At 39.7% G+C, this 19,017-nt stretch overlaps 1 protein-coding gene across 1 annotated transcript; it reads right to left on the bottom strand.

The window, feature by feature from the left end:
- Positions 1–13,516: 13,516 nt before the first annotated feature.
- On the bottom strand, positions 13,517–18,405 carry LOC147880416 (nodulation receptor kinase-like). The gene is made up of 10 exons (XM_087370857.1): positions 18,269–18,405; positions 17,834–18,099; positions 17,227–17,713; positions 16,749–16,957; positions 16,408–16,634; positions 15,142–15,262; positions 14,963–15,031; positions 14,654–14,846; positions 14,412–14,544; positions 13,517–14,326 (listed from the first exon to the last, which is right to left on the bottom strand). The coding sequence occupies exons 2-10, from the start codon at positions 17,919–17,921 to the stop codon at positions 13,985–13,987; spliced, it is 1,869 nt and encodes a 622-aa protein (XP_087226983.1). The 5' UTR covers positions 17,922–18,099; positions 18,269–18,405; the 3' UTR covers positions 13,517–13,984.
- Between the last annotated feature and the right edge of the window lie 612 nt (positions 18,406–19,017).

Raw genomic sequence — 19,017 nt, 5'->3', positions numbered from 1 at the left:
TTTAGGGTTTAGGGTTTGGGGTTAGGGTTTAGGGTTTGGGGGTAAGAGTTTAGGATTAAGGGTTTAGGGGTTTTGGTTTAGGGTTTCGGTTTAGGGTTTGGGGGTTAGGGTTTAAGGTTTAGGGATTAGGGTTTAGGGTTTAGTATATGGGCATTAGGGTTTGGGGTTTAGGGGTTTTGGGTTAGGGTGTAGGGTTTAAGGTGTAGAGTTTAGGGTTTGGGGGTTAGGGTTTAAGGTTTGGGGGTTTAGATTTAGGGTTTAGGGTTTGGGGGTTAGGGTTTATGGGGTTTGGGTGTAGGGTTTAGGGTTTGGGGATAGGGTTTTGGGTGTTGGGTTTTGGATTTTGGGTTTTGGGTTTAGGGATAAGGGGTTAGGGTTTAGGGTTTAGGGTTTAAGGGTTGGGGTTAGGGTTTAGGGTTTTAGGGTTTAAGGGTTGGGGTTTGGGGTTTAGGGTTTAGGGTTTAGTGGTTAGGGTTTAGGGTATGGGGATTTGTATGGTTAAGGGTTTGGGGGTTTGGGTTTAGAAGGCTAGGATTAGGGTTTAGGGGTTAGGGGTTAGAGTTAAGGGTTTGGGGTTAGGGTTTAGGGTTTGCAATCAATTTTAATTTTTAGTTTTTATTATTTTTCATAAAGTCAAATTTAAATTTATTGAGATTTTAACTTCTTATTAATGTGAATGTTAAATTCTTATGAGTTGTAAGTAAATTACTTTTATAAATAAAAATATTGTCTCGTTTTTAAATTTTTTGTCTCAATTGTAATTGTCATTTTTAAACTCGCAACCTAAGCATATTAAAAAGAACAATGGAGAAGAAATTATTTATTGCTTTTATTCGCTGCGACAGTTGGTTAGTCTAGATTAGCATAGATTAGTTTATCCTTAAAAGAGAGAACTCCAAAAAAACCAATGAAAGCCATGCTCAAAATTTCCCAACTAGTTCCTAATCGGAGTCAGTCCATTCACTCACATGCGGTTTCACACTCACAACAACCCTAGCATTTAAGCAATGATCAAGGTTTTAAAACTTTCAAGATGATTGGAAGTTGTATCAGTGGACACAACAGATTAAGTTGTATCAATTGTGGGAGTGGACAAAGCATATTATATTTGTATCAGTTATGGGAGTGGACAGAGCATATTGCACTTGTATCAGCAGACAGACTTCATATTTGTATCCGATTGTACTTTATTTCATTTTACACTATCCATGAGTTCATTGTAAATCCTTCTTTTTTTTTTCACATTTATGCATGTATCCTTGTAAACCCTTTTAGGCTATTCCCAAAGCATGAAATTGACACTTATACCACTGGGGACAATGAAAACTTGAGGTGTATCAATGGGACTCATTGTACTTTTGATTTATCAAAGTAATTGTAGTTTTCATGCAAAAGTATTATATTATTTGTAAAATTTTTGCTATGCTTTAATATAGAATGGATCTTGAGGTTGACACCACAAAGAAAGTGTGGTTCTTGGTACTGAGCAAAGGCAATCTCATTCTAGTGATGACAAAGAGAGAGTTGGAGAAAGACGAGTAAGCATCGGATGTATCTTTCTCAAAGAGGAATTTGATTCACGGGGGCACCTTACTAGGAATAAAATTTGACAAAGAGAGCAATACAATGATGATTTACACAAAGTCAAGAATGAGCAATAGAGTGTTTCTTCTTTCAAAAAAAGATGCAATGCACTTTGTGATGCCGCCTCCAAAAGCACCTAGATTTTTTGAATTGGTGCCTGCATTGAAGATCCTCCAACATGTGTTGGAGAAATTTCCCATTGAGGAAGCCAAAAAAATGCAGCCAAACATAATCCTTGAATACTTTCAGGGTGCCATAGAACAAGGTTCAACTTCATTCGAGGGATCTAAAGTACAAGGATCCACACATGAGACACCTAAGGTGCAAGAATCCACACAAGAGAAAGGAAGGGATGAGACACGCCATGTAGACTTGGTTCAAAGTCATACAAATGAGAGAGGAACTGGAGTGGATGAGATAGAATATGTAGCGTTAGATGAGGGTCTTGTACACGTGGATGCTTATAAGGGATCTACATCTAAGACAGGAATTGAATTGGTTGAGACACAACATGCATCAGATGACACGAGACATGCACATGCATCTCTCGTTCATGGTATTACTTACTTAGATGGTGTAACGCATGAAGTTGATGGGATAATGGAACAAGTGCAGCCCTTGAGTATACTTGAAGTGGAGGCAATAGAAGAAGAAGTAGGGCGATCTAGAGCAGTTCAAATAGAGCCCCTAAAAAATAAACCCCGCCATCAAATGCAAAAGGCGAGTACTTCACGAGCTACAATTCCAAGTCCTATGATACGTACAAGTACTCAAAGAACAAGTCATTCATCTACAAAGAAAGGGCAAAGAGAAGAGGAAGACCATGAAGAGGATGTGGAGGATCTTGAAATGGGCTCAAATTCAGAAGCATAAATGTTGTCAATATGAAGAACCTAAATCTTCGCTTGAATGAGACATTGATAGATGAGGATCCAGGATACATATGGGGCCAAAAGACTTATGTTGTACATGCTTCATCAGTGGTGAAAGCAAGCATCTTCACCAACAGCAGGACCTTAGATACAGACTATGCTGAAAAGATTTTTCAGGCTTTGATTAATGGGAAAAAACTAGTTATTTCAAATTTGGTAATCCGTCCAAGGGCATATTGGCCAGTCAAAGGAGGTTCTAGTCAATCCATCCCTTTGTTGCAGCCTCAAGATTTTGAGATGGAATTCACTAAGTTCCTCGGAAAACAAGTTCCCTCACTTCAGGAAGGACAACGTTCAATGGATGATTCAGAATGACATATAAGGGATGCCAAGAGAAATTTCTTAGCTCACTACACATTTGAGGCAATAGACGGTCAGCACTATACCTATGCTTGTAATGAGCATTCTAGAGGGGCATACAACAAAGGAGAAATTACTTATGACACCTTTGTGAATATGCCTCAATTCCGCTTCTATTCTGCAAGCATTTGAATCTTCGAGAATGAGAAAAAAATATTTGATTGAGTCAAAAAGACTTAATCATGACATTCATGCACTACGAAAGATCACTTCCACTTCAGAAATGTTGCTCAAAGCTAGGACCATATGGAGAACATTTAATTCTCTTGTGACCACTCTCAAAAGAACTGCTACTAAAGTGGAAGCGGGAAATCTTGTTAACTTCTACACATGCTTGACTGCAATTGTACTAAGGGGAAGAAAGGATAGAGGTGATGACAAGCTTTAAGACAGTAAGAGATAGGTATCAAGACTACACAAGCATACTTTTTTGCAGCAGTGATGGAGTTTTCGCTCAAATAAAATAAGTATGTCTTGCATATGAGAAGGCAGATGTCACATATGAGGCTCCATCATTTATTAAAGACAAGGCAAAGAAGAATTAGAAAACAGAGATGACAGCTTGGATGTGGAGGCCTGTAAGAAACTTGGCAGACAAATGTGCTAGTGCAGAAAAATTAATGTCCAAAGAATGGTTTTTTGGCAAAAGGGATAAAGATCATTGCATGGAAGATTACATCATCCAGCAGGTCAAGTGTGATGTAGTAAAGAGTGCGATTGAATATTTGCTAGCATAAAAAAATATTCCAATCAATCAATGAAAAATTGATCATAGTATTGTGAAGCAGATGGCATTAGCTTTACCATCATCTAAGTAGAAGGCTTGGGCACACAAATGGTTAAAGGTAGAAGAGGATGGGTCTGAAGTTACTCCTTCTCTGGTGAATGACATTCCAGAAAATGTGCATGCATATGCATAAAAAATCATCAATGAGCACACTCTCAAAAAAGCAAAAACTTTGAAAAGGGGATTTTTTTTCATACATGAGATAATTTCAGAGTCTGGAAAGAGTGTAGAGTGCAAGGGAGTTTCATTGAATGACTTCTTGTCCGATGACACTGCTTGGGAGGGGCCTCAGCTTTTCTTTATCTATGGAATATCACCTAAGGATATTCATCAACTCCTTGACAGAATTACATACCACCATTAGTAGAGTGGGACTATGTAACATCGTCATATTCGCTGATAAAGAAGATAAGGAAAAATTTTCTGCTACCCTAGAAAAACAATATGGCAATGAGCTTCAGTTTTACAATGGTATATACTCAAGAAAGAGGGACAAGAGAGAATGTGGTCTCAAGATACAGAGTCTTGAATTGCGCATGAAGAGCCTTACAATGATCACTCCTTACATAACAACATAAGAGGGAATGCAAAGAGATTGCAACTAATGCTGGAAGAGCATGAAGCTCCAAGTCTCCTCCATCGTAACACAAATCACTATGAAAAGCCAGCAAAAAGTGTTGATCTTTTAATTAGTATGATGGAATTTTTGCTACCGCCCAGATGGGAAGTCACATTGTGTCAAATGGGACATTTGTTTGAAGCTCTTATCAGAAAAGGACACTCTGTAAATATTATTGAGAGTCTTGCTTGCTTGGAATACCTTAATACCATGGCTACTCTCACAATGAAGTATGATCAAAAAGGTCCGATCTCACATGAAGAGGATCCTGACATAGAGATGGCCATGTCTGATGAGAGCGAGAAAGAGGATGAAAATGCTGAAAGCTCTGGATATGATAGTGAGGACACCAACGATAGTGAGGAAGCTGAAGGAGATGGATATGACATTGACCTTGCCTTAGAAGTTTACATAAAAAGACCACGAAGATATCTAAAGGTATGAAAACTTATCCTTAATTATCTTCATTTATTTAAAAAGCCTTTTTTTAATTATAATTAATTTAAAATTTTTAATCTTATAATTATTTTATCTTTTTTTAGGGGGAGGAAAAGGAGGAGGATGAGGAGGACATAGCTGGAGTAGAGAATATAGGAAGCTCATCTCAAGAAAACAGAGCTACTCTGGCTATCCATTGGATGAGTCTAGAAAATCATCATACCTTGCAACAACGTATGAGGAAGTAATTTCAAGTTAGGTTTCATGTTCGACAACAACCTCTTACTTTTCTATTCGATGAAGAGGACATTTCAATCCTCTTAAACTCCAAGAAATAGGTTAATGACAAAGTCATAATAGCCATCCTCGGGTTTGACAGAAACTTTTTCTTGACTTTATGCTTTTGTATTTCCATTGGATCAAATGAACTAATATTCTTTTCTTTTTATTCCACCATGGTTTTAGAACAACTTCCCCTATATATACAAAGACGTGCATATCTGGTTGATCCTCTTGTTTCTAATGTACTTAGCAACAAGCAAAAGACCATAGATGATGTTTGCAAGTGGTTGCAACCTATTGATTTGATTGAGGCATGAGTTATCTTTACTGTATATATCACGAGTGAGTATCAATCCATACTTAGCTTATCTCTTACATTGTGGAGGACTATGTCAAATAATAATTATTCTTAATTGATAATGCAACTTGCATTGGAGCTTGGTGACTGTGGACATCTTAGCCAAGCAATGTTTCTTTGTCAATTCAATAGCATCTGTCCATGGCAGTGTGTCAGAGTAAGTATAACCTACCTATGTCACAATTACTTCCATGAGATGCATCATATGCAATGCGCACCTTCATTTATGTTATCTATTTTGATGTGTAGATCAGCTCAAAAGTTGGTAGGTTCTATACATGCACTTATGCAATTAGAAGTTGATTTAGAAGATCAAACAGAGTATGTAACATGCTCGACAGTGAAGCAAAATGATGGCTACAGTTGTGGGTGGAGAGTCAGATATAACTATTGCTCCTTTAATTTGAGCGGTAGTGAAACCTCATTGTTGACATATACAAACTTGCATCTACACACATTTATGTCAGCTACCATTAAGGCATTTATTGATAACATGGTGGAGCGTCCAGAGGAAACATTGGCTACTACACCCATAAGTTCTCCTAATGTAACCGCTGTATTGGACGAAATGGGGAGCTCTTTTGATGTCAGGGTTATCATTAGCCAGTGACCTTAGGTTTTGACATTTGGTAGCAAGGAATTTACAATCCTCTCCAACCCTTTGAAAGAGGCTAATGACAAAGTCATGATGGCCATGCTCATGTTTGATATGAACTTCTCTTGGCTCGATACTTCAATCTTTTAATTAAATCTACTACTAACATTTGTTTACAGTAGTATGGTTATATCTCACTTTCCTAGATCAGTACACAAAATCGTGTATGTATGCTCGATTCTCTCCTTTTAGCTGTACTTAGTGATACCAAGAAGATGATAGATGATGTTTGTACAATGTTACAACCTTTAGACTTGGATGGCATGCTAGTCATATTTATGCCATATTATGAGAACTAAGTATCATATCAACCTTTCTTTTACTCTTTTATTTGTAATATTGTGTCAATAAATCTTTTTTTCTTTATTGGTGATGTAGCTTACATTGGAGCGTGATAGTATGGGATCTCGATGACAACCATTATTGGTTTGTCAATTCATTTAGAGGCTTTCATGGGGTGCTCAAGTAAGTGTTCTTTTATCATATCATTATGAACATGCATCTTACTATTTACTACACAAATTCACTTTTTCATATGTCATGATGGACAAGTCTATAAACAAGTTAGTATCTGCGACGATTAGAAAAATCGAGCAACATCAAGACCAACCAAATTTCCAGACACCTATCACAGTGGAGCAAAAAGATGGGTTTAGCAGTGGGTGGAGGGTTGCCTACAGCTTCATGTTGTTCCTCAATGAAATTTTTGAACGTGTCTCAATAGAAGCATATACAAAGCTCGAGCTACAAGATTTTATGGCTAATATTGTTCACGACTTAACTGCTACCATTGGGAAACAACATGATGTCAATGAACAACCCGAGGGAGCTAAAGAAAAATAAGAGACAATTCAGTCTGCTTGTGCATCATAGCCTCAAGCAGAGTTGCAACTTGCAAAGGAAGAAGAGAATGAGTCTATAGCAAAAGCATTACAGTCTCCACCTGAATTAGAGACTCAATGCATTCTTCCTACACACGAAGTAGAGACTCGATGTGCATCTACAGCATCACATCTTGCAAAGGAGAAAGAGATTGAGTCTATCCCGAGCTCAGCCCTACTAGGCATGTTATAGATTGCACTAGAAGTAGAAACTCAGTGTACACCATCTACACAAGAAGTAGAGATTCAATGTACTCATAGAGCATCATAGCCTCAAATATGTGAATATATAAGGGGCATTCTCTCATGGATACATAAGGGACATTTATCATGGATACACTTGATGAGAATTTGCGACTCAAAATAATAAGATTACTCAAATTATGCTATAGGGTCAAAGTTTATAACATTATGGAGTCATAAGAACCACACTGGTGGATGAGAATTTACGACTCAAAAATAAACTGTATTAGCAATTCTAATATGATCTACTCAGCCCTACCAGGCTTGTTGCAGAGAATACAAAATAAGATTAATGACTATTACAGGCCGAGACCACACTAGAAGATCTCATCATTCGTATCTCTTATCTTCTCAACAACCCAATCTTCCACGGATTCCACGTCCGTATCCTCAACATAATTACAATAAAGGAAGAAATTCGAGTAGTCACAGATTGTTTCTTTATAATCTCTTTGAGAGGCCCTTATTGTTCTTTCAGCATTAGCATCAAATCAGCCATATCGAGTGCTGCAATAACGTAGGTTGCTTAAAGAGTCTAAGAGATCTTGTCGTGTTTTTATAATACATTGTAAGTCTTTTGCTCTCTGCTATCTTCTAAGTCTCCTCCCTCTCTGCCCACCTCTGTGCATCGAATTGCTCTCTCTCCATCCATGTCAATGGAGAGCCTTGTCGAATTCTTGCGTCTCTCCTTGCTCCTTGGTCAGCAATCCATTCTTTGAGACTGTAGATTCTAGACTCCACATCTGCGATGATGCCAAGGACATGCATGGGTGGGGAGATGATAAATTAAGAGAGATGGAAGAAGAAAGTGCTTGTAGAAGGACTAGGATGGACAAAAGAAGGGAGTGTTTATGGAAGGACTAGGATGGAAGAAAGAAGAGAGTGTTTGTAGAAGGACTAGGATGGAAGAATACAAGTTCAGTAACACAATGTCAAGGGCGACGAGTGAAGAAAATAAAGCTTGCAAGAATGAGAGGAAGGTGTGTTTGCTATGATAAGGATGGGTGAATGCCGTAGTGTGTTTGCACAAATGAGTATGGGCGAATGGTCCAACTTACACGTAAACCAATAGTGTGAAATGAAAGGATGGAAGTGAAAGATTACGAATAGTTATTATGTTCTTCTCATCAGACATTTGATATTGCAATAGTTTGCTTAATATTGAAACTTTTGAAGGTGTTTGTTAACACCATTATAAATATTATGATAGTTTGCAAAGTGACACTTTTGAAGGTGCTTGTTAACACTATACAATCATATTATGAGAGTTAACAACTGTTGAATCTTATCTTTTGATGTAACTTATTTGTGCCACATTAAATTTTATAATTTTGATTTCATCTCCTTTAAAAATCTCTAAAATTTTGCTTGTTTTTATGTTTTCATATGTGCTTAGAAGAGTGGCCTTTTTCTTAAATTTTAGCCAAAAACTAGTCCAAAAGCATTTGTAAAAATGAATTTGTACATTGACAAGTCCAAAATTAATGAAATAAGTGTTTCATGCTACTTGAGTAAATCCCTAGTTGTCAATCAAGCGTAGTGTATGTGCCAATCCCTGTGATGCTTTTGCATTTGTGTCACGTTGCTTGTTTGACTCATTGCAGCTATTGTTGTAGAAGCCGATGTATTGTTGTTGTTGTCAGTCAAAGTAATTGTGAGCTAAGTCTCCTTGTCTGCTTGTCATCCATAGTGAGCTGAGTGGTATTGAGTCTGGCTCTTGTGGTAAGCTTTGCTTCTTTGTATATGTACTCTCGATTTTTTCATGAATGCTATCTTGGCTTGTCATTGAAGAGCTCCTCTACTACTCTGAAATCTCTCAGAGCCTAAAGGTGAGAGTAAAGACGAATTGGAGGAGGAAAAGCAGAGAGGACCAGAACCAAAGGGGAAGGCTACAACTCTCAAAACCTTATAAAGTTGATGAAAATGAACCTTACAAAAGTTTCACAAGGGAAAATATCCATCTCTCTCAAAGAACATAATCATTGATGGATTACTAAACTACAGCTCCACCTGACAGATTCAGGAGCTATTTGAACTCCACTACAACAAAATCGAAAGCTTTCTGAACTAAAACAGAGAGGAAGATGAGCTCTACAAGAAGAGCTAAATGAGAGATGAAGATGACTCAAGAAGGAGGGCTTGTGCCTTAAAGGAAGCAAGGGATTATGCCTCGATGAAACAAGGGCTTGCATTCTCTCACAATGGACAAAGCATGAGTGGCTCTAATAACATGTTAGAGGATTGGGGGGGAGAGCATGCACGGCACAAGATAGGTAACTGTACTCTATGCACTATGCCCTATGTTAAATTAAACAAAACACGAAATCGATTACCTGACAACATCCTTAATCATAACCTAATGACATGACCTATTTTCTTAATCATAGTAACCATTGTGCATGTTCCCACGATTCTATGTGCAGCATATATATATCCTTGGATTAAGTGTTGAAACCCTTTGGTGAATTGCACGTGGGTTCTATTGATACAAATGCATCAATGATTTGTGTGTCTGTGTGCAAAGCGCACGCATTTGAGTTTTACTAAAATATGTGTCTGTGTCCACTTCTCAAGGTTGAACAAGAAAATGTACTCATAATGGCAACCCAACTGGGTTCTTCTCCAATTAAAGGTATTCTATACCATTGCCCATGAAAGAGAGCCCTCCTCTTGGACTTCATAAATGAGAAATTGTGATATCAATGTCTGCTAATGGTCTGCTAATGGAGTACGCCAGTGATGTCAATGTATGCCAAAGGACGTCATGCAAGATCTCCTTTGCGCACCAACAGGGTTTCATCCTACAAAAGAAAGAAATGAGATTAGTGAAAAAAGTGGATGGCAATGTTACAAGGAAAATTATTGGAAATGGTGGATGAATCTAACACTAGGCAAAACACACTATCCATCTTTCTAATGAAAATAGAAACAAGAAACATGTGTTAGGCCTAAGGAATATGCCTTGTGAACAAGTAGTAGTTCTGGACTTGGTATCGCGGGTGAAAAAAATCTTTACAGTATTGGATATTACACTTAGAGTGAAACAAGAGATACAATAGGGTTAAAAATCCTTAAAGTAATTACAACCCCTAATTTGAGGTGATGAAGAGTAGGGAGAGCATTGAAGGGATTGATCTCATTGGTAGATACATCAAGGCATATTCCAACGTCGGGGATTGTTACCTACATCCATCCAAGAGGAGGTGATGTTAGAACACATACAACTTCTAGCTTGGGACTACAAGTGTCAGAGACCCGACTGCTTGTTATCGTAGTTAGCCAAGAGATCCGACAATATCGTATCCTTGAATATAAATTTAGGTTAAAGGTGCCAAGCTCATAAGCAAAGACAAGAAGAGAATTAAATTTTAACATTTCATATGTATAACGAGTTGCATCATGGAAAAGGGAAGAACAATAAGTTATAGTTAGTTGCAAGCACAATGGCTACAAGTTTTAAGAATGAATGAAATGACTGCTAGAAGTTAAAGAATTGGAGTTGTATAAGTTTCCTTTTGGAAGTTGGAGAGGAATTAAGCTATTACAACTACATAAGCCTTTATTAGAGCGGGTTACTAAGTCATAAAGAAGTAACAATTATATTAAGAAACCGAAAGGATACCCTCAAAGTACACACCAACTAGTAAAGAATTAGAAAAGAACTAAAAAAGAGCTAAAAAGAAGTTAAAATGGATTCGTCATTGTCTTCTAGCCTACGCAACCACATGGTTGTCACCAGGAAGGCTTGTCACCATTCAATTTGCAAGAAATTTTGACAAGGGAAATCCAAGCCAATTCCAAGGAGATGAGGTTGCAAAACGAAACCTACAAGCGTGCAACAATGCACTGCCAACCATATTTCTCAATACTCCTCCCTCTTCTTACCTCTTGTTGCTCTCGTTCCCCATTTTATAGCCTTTACTTCATGCCCATCAACATGCTTATCCTTTCACAATGTGGTGAGTGATACCGAAAGGATACCCTCAAAGTACACACCAACTAGTAAAGAATTAGAAAAGATCTAAAAAAGAGCTAAAAAGAAGTTAAAATGGAGTCATCATTGTCTTCTAGCCTACGCAACCACATGGTTGTCACCAGGAAGGCCTGTCACCATTCAATTTGCAAGAAATTTTGACAAGGGAAATCCAGGCCAGATGAGGTTGCAAAACGAAACCTGCAAGCGTGCAACAATGCACTGCCCACCATATTTCTCAATACTCCTCCCTCTTGTTACCTCTTGTCGCTCTCGTTCCCCATTTTATAGCCTTTACTTCATGCCCATCAACATGCTTATCCTTTCACAATGTGGTGAGTGACTTCCTTTAGTTGTTGGTCTTTAGGGTTGGTTAAATATATGGCATTGAAGAGCTTAATGGGTTGGGATGGAAACACAATTTGACAATCTATGGAAAAGCATGGTTGTGAAATATAATGGCAATTGACTTAATGTGGCTGTTATAGTTTAGCAATACACTCATCTACTAACGATTGGAAGCATCAATACACACATGTATTGACACAGTTCATTCACATATGCATTCACATATGCTAAAGGATTATTCTATGTTGATAACAAAACCCTCATTGGACAAAGTATTATACAAACTCTTTAAAGGTTACAATGAAATTTATAAATCTTATGTAGTTAAATGTCAATGCAAAATTTATGTCCCTCTTTGAGTTACTCAAGTCTCTATAATCGAAGTGTGCTTCACCTACACTTGCTGTTTTCCATTGCAGAAACTTCCCATCTTGGGTGATTCCAACATTGCATGCAACATGTATGAGTAGTATTCCATAAATCGATTTTGTCAAGAAGCTTTTGGCATTAGATCGTCTGAGGCTGCTTGACATTGCAGAAGCTTCCCATGTTGGGTGATTCCAACATTGCACCAACATGTATGAGTAATATTCCATAAATCGATTTTGTCAAGAAGCTTTTGGCATTAGATCGTCTGAAGTCACTGCATTTGACTTGGTCTTGCTGTAAAAGCAGCTCATGAAGAAACAGATCAACAAGATTAGAATTGACGAATCAAGCCTTTTACCCCTTTCCCTTACAACTGAATAAAACTGGACCACCTATTTATCTAGTGGCTTGCTGAATCACACAAATGCCATATGTTTTCCTCTCGGCCTACTGGAAGCTACCATCTGCTGCATCCATTACTCAAGGTCAAAGAACATACTGCATTAATCAACATGCATTCTGTATTACTCAAGGTCAAGGAACATACAAGTTACTTTTAACAGATTTGACTTGAGAAATACCATGTCATCTTCTCAATTTCCCCTCTTAACACAAAAACTCTCTTGGCCGAATTAAGATGTAAGAATCCATTGTTCAGGTGAGGGCAACTGGCAGGATGCTCCCTTGGCTCCACAAAAAAAGGAAAAAAGGAAAAAGGGGGAACCAAAAAGCTATCAAAGGGGGACCAGCAGAATCAAAGACGCTGAAACTTCCTCAAGCAATAAAGGACCCAATCTTTAGTGCTGCTTTTTAGGATGAGAATTGGCATGCCAATGAAAAGAAGAACCAAGAGAACCCGAGGTTAGGATGGCACCTTTACTACTATGAGACTCAACCGAGTGAACCAAGCCTAGCAAGACCAAGGAAAGAGAACAAACTAGCCAATCCAACTTCCAAAGAGGTAAGCAGAAGAGGCTGTCAGCCTTAAAGACTCTCTTAGAATAGGAAATGCCAAACCAATCAAAGATCCTTTACCCATACATTACAGCGACCTGAAGAGCTCTGGTCTCCAGCAAAGAAGCTCCCAGAAAAAGCAGGAAGCATAAATGAGAAGTGGATCTAGAAGAGAAGAGGGGACCGGGAGAAGGGGGGGCGGGGGGGGACAACAAAGGCAGTCCTGCAATTTTAAAAACTTAATGACAAAGCCTTTGACTGATCCATCTGCCAAGATCTTTTACTCGCTAATTTGCCCAGTGTCATTGCATGCGTGTATGATTTCCCTCAAGTGCATGGAACACTGAGATCGGGGCACACTTCTTGGCACAAAAAAGGAGACCAACACCTACATGTAGACGTTAAACATAGCTTTGGATATCGTTTCCATTGATCAAATCTGTGTTTCCAAAATGGGTGCCCAACAATTGAAACGGAGCCTTCCTTTTATTTTAAAAAAGCATTAAAGTAAAGACAAATATAAAAGAGAGAATGAGAACAACTCATGCACATCTACACTATAATGCACTTCAAGAGGCACACATTGTCACGAGTTCACGTGGTTGTCCATGCATGCAGATTTGGACAAATGCAGTACAATGGTATGGACAATTAGTAACACATTCAAGCAACTAGTTCATACATGTGACCTTCGAAATCATGTCTCTCAAAGCACCTGCATAAGATGCTCATCTGATATAAAAAAGCAGGTCTGAATACCAGAAAATATTAGTCCACAATTACACCCGTATGGTGCTTAACTTGCAAAAGTCTATAAAATTCAATACCAGGTATAATGCTCATCATAGCCATCGAGCCAAGACTCGAGCTCCTATCTATCTCAGTGCAATTTTAGCATGAGGGTGTTCTATGAATTCCAGGTACAAGTCATCATGCATATAAACGTAATTTCCAGGTAGCTGCCACATCAAGAGCATACATTCAAGTGAAGTTCTTCCATGCACAAAGGAGTCGGCAGGCACGTCAGAGAAGCACATGCAGCAAGATTGCAGATTTTGCAATCAGAGGGAATGTGACATCCAGACCATCCAGCATTTTGTTTGAATATGAGTGAACAAGTCAAGCAGACCAGAGACACAGACTAGATTCCCTTGATTCTTCAGCAGCTTTGTTGCTAACGGCTTGAGCACATTATTATCAGTCACCTTGGATCAGGTGATCCCATGATCTCTGAAAACACTGGGGATGGGTCGAACTGATAGAATAGTGGCATGGGGGGTGGCATTTTTGTATCGCTCATGGAAAAACGGGACGAAGCCAGGCTCTCCAAGGATAGCATGTATTGTGAGGCATTGTTCTCAATTATGAGAGCATCTTCTAGCTCTCTAATAATGCCTTCCATGGTGGGACGATGTGCTCCACGAGGCTCGACACTTGCAAGAGCAATCTCTACCACCCTCCACATGGCCTCAGGAGTGTAGCTTGAGCTGATGGCTGGATCAACAATGGCCTGGATATCGGAGTCCTTAATAAAGGATTTTGCCTGTAAAACATGCGGATCATTAGGTACCATCAGAAACCACATGTTGAGTGTTCTTGATAAAACCAGAGAGACGCTTGGAACCTACCCATTCTACTAAACTCCATTCTGGCCGAGGTCGATGGATGTTTAAGGGCTCCCTTCCGCAAAGAATTTCCAACAAAACTACCCCAAAACTGAAAACATCGCTCTTGACTGTAAGCTGCTGTGTGGAATAGTACCTGCAAAGCACAACGGTGTGAAACGAAGCTCTTGCCAGCTTTGAATGATTGACAGGTTTTGAATAGTTCTGCATCTAATTGCATGTAATCAAATTTCCAAAGGACTTACTCGGGATCTAAATACCCAGCCGTGCCACGAACCTCCAAAGACACCATACTATCATCCTCTTGAGGAGCATACTTTGAGAACCCGAAATCAGCTACTTTGGCAATCATACTGTTGTCCAAAAGAATGTTACTTGACTTAACATCTCTATGTATGATGCATCTTGCTCCGGCATTACTGTGAAGAAAATGTAAACCTGGCAATATACCAAACAGAGAAGCATGAGCTTTCAGTATCAGACATAAGTCAAAAAAAGCTACAAAAAGTATTATCACATGATCAACCCTAGATCATGTATGCAAGCGTAGTTACCACGGGCTGCTCCTAATGCTATGTTGAGCCTGGTTATCCAATCTAGAGGCTTCCTCCGGGCAGCTTCCCCTGCATTTAGGAAATGTGATGAGCTTCTATAGGTGAATGCTGCCAAAATTATCCTACATGAGTGCAAGGCTATCTCACGGCAAGATAGGATCAAACTGAACTTCAATTACCATAAAGACGATCCTGCAATGACCCGTTGGACATGAACGGATAAACAAGGATTTGTTGCTCTCGGCAAACTCCAATCAGTGGAACCAGATTCTGGTGCTGAATCTCTGAGAGAAGAGTAAGCTGCAAATAAAGGAAAGAAGAAAATTTTAGGTATGATGATCACTTAGAAACATTTTCAGTGTTTCCCATGATGGTATGGGATTTGGGAAAATGTTAATTTACAAAAACCTTTTTCGCTGTTAATAATGGTACAGACTACATCATAGCAAGGAAAGCATGTCTCTGTTCTGTAAATCTACACCCTCTTAAATTCTGCTAACTAGATATTTCAGAAAGCAGGCCATAAGCTAACATTTGGTGGTGTGAGCTAGTTTGAATTAGAGGCATCTTAGTACATCGAGAAGTGTATTCTCTGTCAAAGGAAAGATTAGCTCATGTGAATAAACCATGAAGGAATTCATGTAAAATAAAACAAACACTGCAGCCAGTGTGAGGATACCATAAATTCCATCATGCTGAGCAGTGGTTAGCACCTAATGGTCATGTCATATGCTCTCCTATAGGTACACACCTCAACTCCAAGCTGTTTGTTGTAGGCTTCTGTCATAGCGTACTAGTCTCAGCATAAAGACGGCAGTATTCCAGCTTGAAGCTGCCCCATAGTAAGTTTTTCCTTCAAGCTATGCTTTCAATAGCTTTAACCACTATGAAATAAGACGTGATAGTGCGTCGCCCAATGGAACAGCACCACCCAGATTTTCTTTTCCCACCTCAGGAACTAGAACACCAAAAAGTGAGTCACAACAGAACCAGACCTAGTCCACAAGGCTAGAAACGACAACTGGATAATTTTGTTCCAAGTAGCTGATTATTGTCCACATGAACGGTCCGTGGGTAGCTTTTGACCTCTGGCTAACTGAGTAAATCCCCCAGTGTCATTGCTGTCATGAATGTAAATGAAAGTACATTTCGCAAAAATAAAACGGGTATGATAAGCTCCATAAAAAGAATTAACAATTCACGAGAAAAGAGCCTCTTTTATGCAAGGAATAGCCAGTAACATCTGGTTTACACCATTGATCTACCTTAAACTTGCAGCTTTTAGCCACCTCAGCACAGAATGTCACTATGTCCATAATTTCATACACACCTTTATCTCAATTATAATAGATTTGCAAACTCTCATCATCCCTTTCTTCAATAACTGGTTCTACAATCCATTCATGATACCAGATTTACAATCTAGAAACAGGAAGAGTGTTCACCTCAGTTGTAAATTCACGAAGGCCTTGGATCGAATTTGCTGAACGAACTTTCACAGCCACTGCTTGCCCATCTGGAAGAGTTCCATGGTAGACTGCACCAAATCCACCCTCCCCAATCCTATTGCTGAAGCTGTTTGTGGCTTCATTAAGCTGTAACAAAGAAAATTGCTGGATTTCCATAGACTTCAACTCCAATACCTCAGGGTCCAGGACCATTTTTGCATCATCTGGAAAGAATCGATATCAAAAGCCTAAGAATTGCTTTCAAAACCAGCCCAATGGTGATAGACCATTTAGGCCATTTCAATCACGCAAGAGCAGTAAATCAGCATGCAACTCACATTTGGGAGGTACTTCCTGCTCCAGCTTCCAAAGTTCTTTGGTGTCGATGGTAATCACTCTTGTTTGCCGCTTGTAAACACAAAGTATGGTCACAGCCACTATCAGTAGAAAGACCAACACTACCCCCCCCGCAAAGCATCCCACAAGAAGAATTGCTGTCCACTCTCGCCGGTGTGTTATCACGGCCACAGCTGTACTATTCGTTAGCCTGAACAAAAAGGGGAAGCTTACTGTTAATGCACATAATCGTTCCATGCAATAAATCCTCCTATTCAACAGTGATTAGCTCACAAAATGTGGGTTGTTGAAATAGGACTCAAGCTAGGCTGGATTATCCGAAAAGCCTAAAATTATCTTCATAGGTGTCAATCTGAGTGCAACTGGAATCAAGGAGACATAACTTGGTGCAAACACACTTTTAAGGCATATGCGGAAAATATTATATCAGATAACAAATCACAATACTTTATGGCCTACCCGCTGTCTGAAGTAGATCCGTCATCGTTCCGAACTGCCATCAGCTTTCGGGAACTTGTTGCAGATGGTTTTGTCTCATCTCCGGAAATGGTCTGCAACGGTTGAAATTCTATTGCTGAGAAGATCGGAATGCCTACATGATTCGTCATTCCTATGAAGCAGTGCGATGCGTTATCTTCCCGAGCCTCCATCGATGGTTCGAATGTTTTGGGAAGTTTTTCGAGGCTCGAAACCTGGAAGCTGAATGTGGAACCTGGCTTTGAAAGTCCATCATGGCTACCATCGCCGAACGTCCCGCATACCAGGTATTGCTCCGCCACTTTTGAACTAAAGGTACGGCAATTTGTAGCTCCACTAGGGTGAATACTCACGCGAAATTTGTTGTGCATAGAGAGAGCAAGACATCTTCCAGACTTCCAATCGTAATCAATTGTTGCGTCTGAGATTTCGTTAGACTTGATGCAGCAAGCTATTTGGAAACACTCTCCTGTAGATCATCCACACATGAGCAGCTTGTGTTTGTTAAGAAATACAACAGAACAACCACATCATCAGTTCTTTGTGCAGAAAACAGATCGTAAGGATTCATATTTAGCTGCAGACAGACCTAACTCTTCTCCTGCAGTTGACGCTGGCCAAACTGTCCAAAGAGCTATTGAAAGAGAAAGTGCCAATACAACGGAACATCCAACCATATTGGCATTCGCAGCTTCCGATGAAAGCGTGTAGAACACCTGCGTTGACTGCGAGATCTCCCAATTCGGGTGAGCACTTCAGGTTGAAGAATCGGTTTGATTAATTCTTGTGACTTTTTAGCATGCCTGCTGCCCGATCAACTTACCGACGTACGATTGATCAATTAACAATCATGGCCTACAGAACGCAATCGGTTGCTCAGCCAGGAATCACGGGAAATTCAACTCTTATCATGCCTCAAACTCCAATAACGAAAGATATCGACTCCATCACTCTGTCTTGAAGCATCACAGGCAAGGCTTTCTTTGACCAAAAAATCAAAAGCTCCGGCGAAGGAAAATCTTACCAAAAAGCTGCCGGCAGAAGGTTGGTGTCCAAATTCAGCAACGGGTGCGCAAGTCCAAAACTTGTTCTTGCCTCTGTGAGGATTTCTTTAACGCCTGCGTGCCCGATCTCTGATCAAACTAATGAAACTGATATGTTCGCTAAGCCAGGAAGTTGTCGGAGCCTGGGATTGAAATGGTTGAAAATTCAACTCTCGTAAGCGATAAACCAACGATCGAAGCTTCCCCGCGAATTCACAAGACGCCGGAAGTCCAAATCGAGCTGAGCCTTCATGCGAGGCGCGCTCGTTGACTGTTCTAATCCCCGTCTCTAGAATCCAAAGCCCGATGTGAGGAAAACCGGCACAATACGAGCTTGATGTGCAGGGGAAGGGCTTGATTTGTAGTCTGTGGAAGGAATCAAAATCCTCAGGAAAACCGGGCCGCAGCGGTTGATGAAAGGGGCGATCGAAGGTGCGAGCTACGAAAGGGAAGCAAGGATGAGAAGTTGATCATGGATGGAATAGGGGGAAAAGAACGATGAAATGGAAGAGCGGGGAGGTAGAGCAACAATCGGAGCTGAAAGGGGAAAAGGAGGAAGGGGCCATGGGATGTATCCATAGGAGAGAAAAGAAACGAGCAGCACTATGATGGAATAGGGGGAGAGAAAGGAAGCCGGCATTTTGAACAGTTGCCAAAAAAAATGCCTCCTGCCCATCTCACAGCATATCATCTCTAGCATCAGTTTAGCCGCCATTTACCTCCACTTTCG

Source organism: Dipteris shenzhenensis, chromosome 32 (assembly GCF_047967505.1).
Source record: "Dipteris shenzhenensis isolate YYH24624 ecotype China chromosome 32, Dip_SZ_1.0, whole genome shotgun sequence".
NCBI classification, from domain to species: domain Eukaryota; kingdom Viridiplantae; phylum Streptophyta; class Polypodiopsida; order Gleicheniales; family Dipteridaceae; genus Dipteris; species Dipteris shenzhenensis.
Note: the sequence above shows the minus strand (reverse complement) of the source record. Positions and strands in the feature narration are given on the sequence as shown.

Excerpts from the sequence above, each read along its gene's own strand:
- LOC147880416 (XM_087370857.1), bottom strand. The coding sequence starts at position 17,921 with ATGGTTGGATGTTCCGTTGTATTGGCACTTTCTCTTTCAATAGCTCTT. Across the intron at positions 16,958-17,226 it reads GGATCTACTTCAGACAGCGG|GCTAACGAATAGTACAGCTG; the intron begins GTAGGCCATAAA and ends CTTTTTGTTCAG. Across the intron at positions 15,263-16,407 it reads TTCGTGAATTTACAACTGAG|CTTACTCTTCTCTCAGAGAT; the intron begins GTGAACACTCTT and ends CTTTATTTGCAG.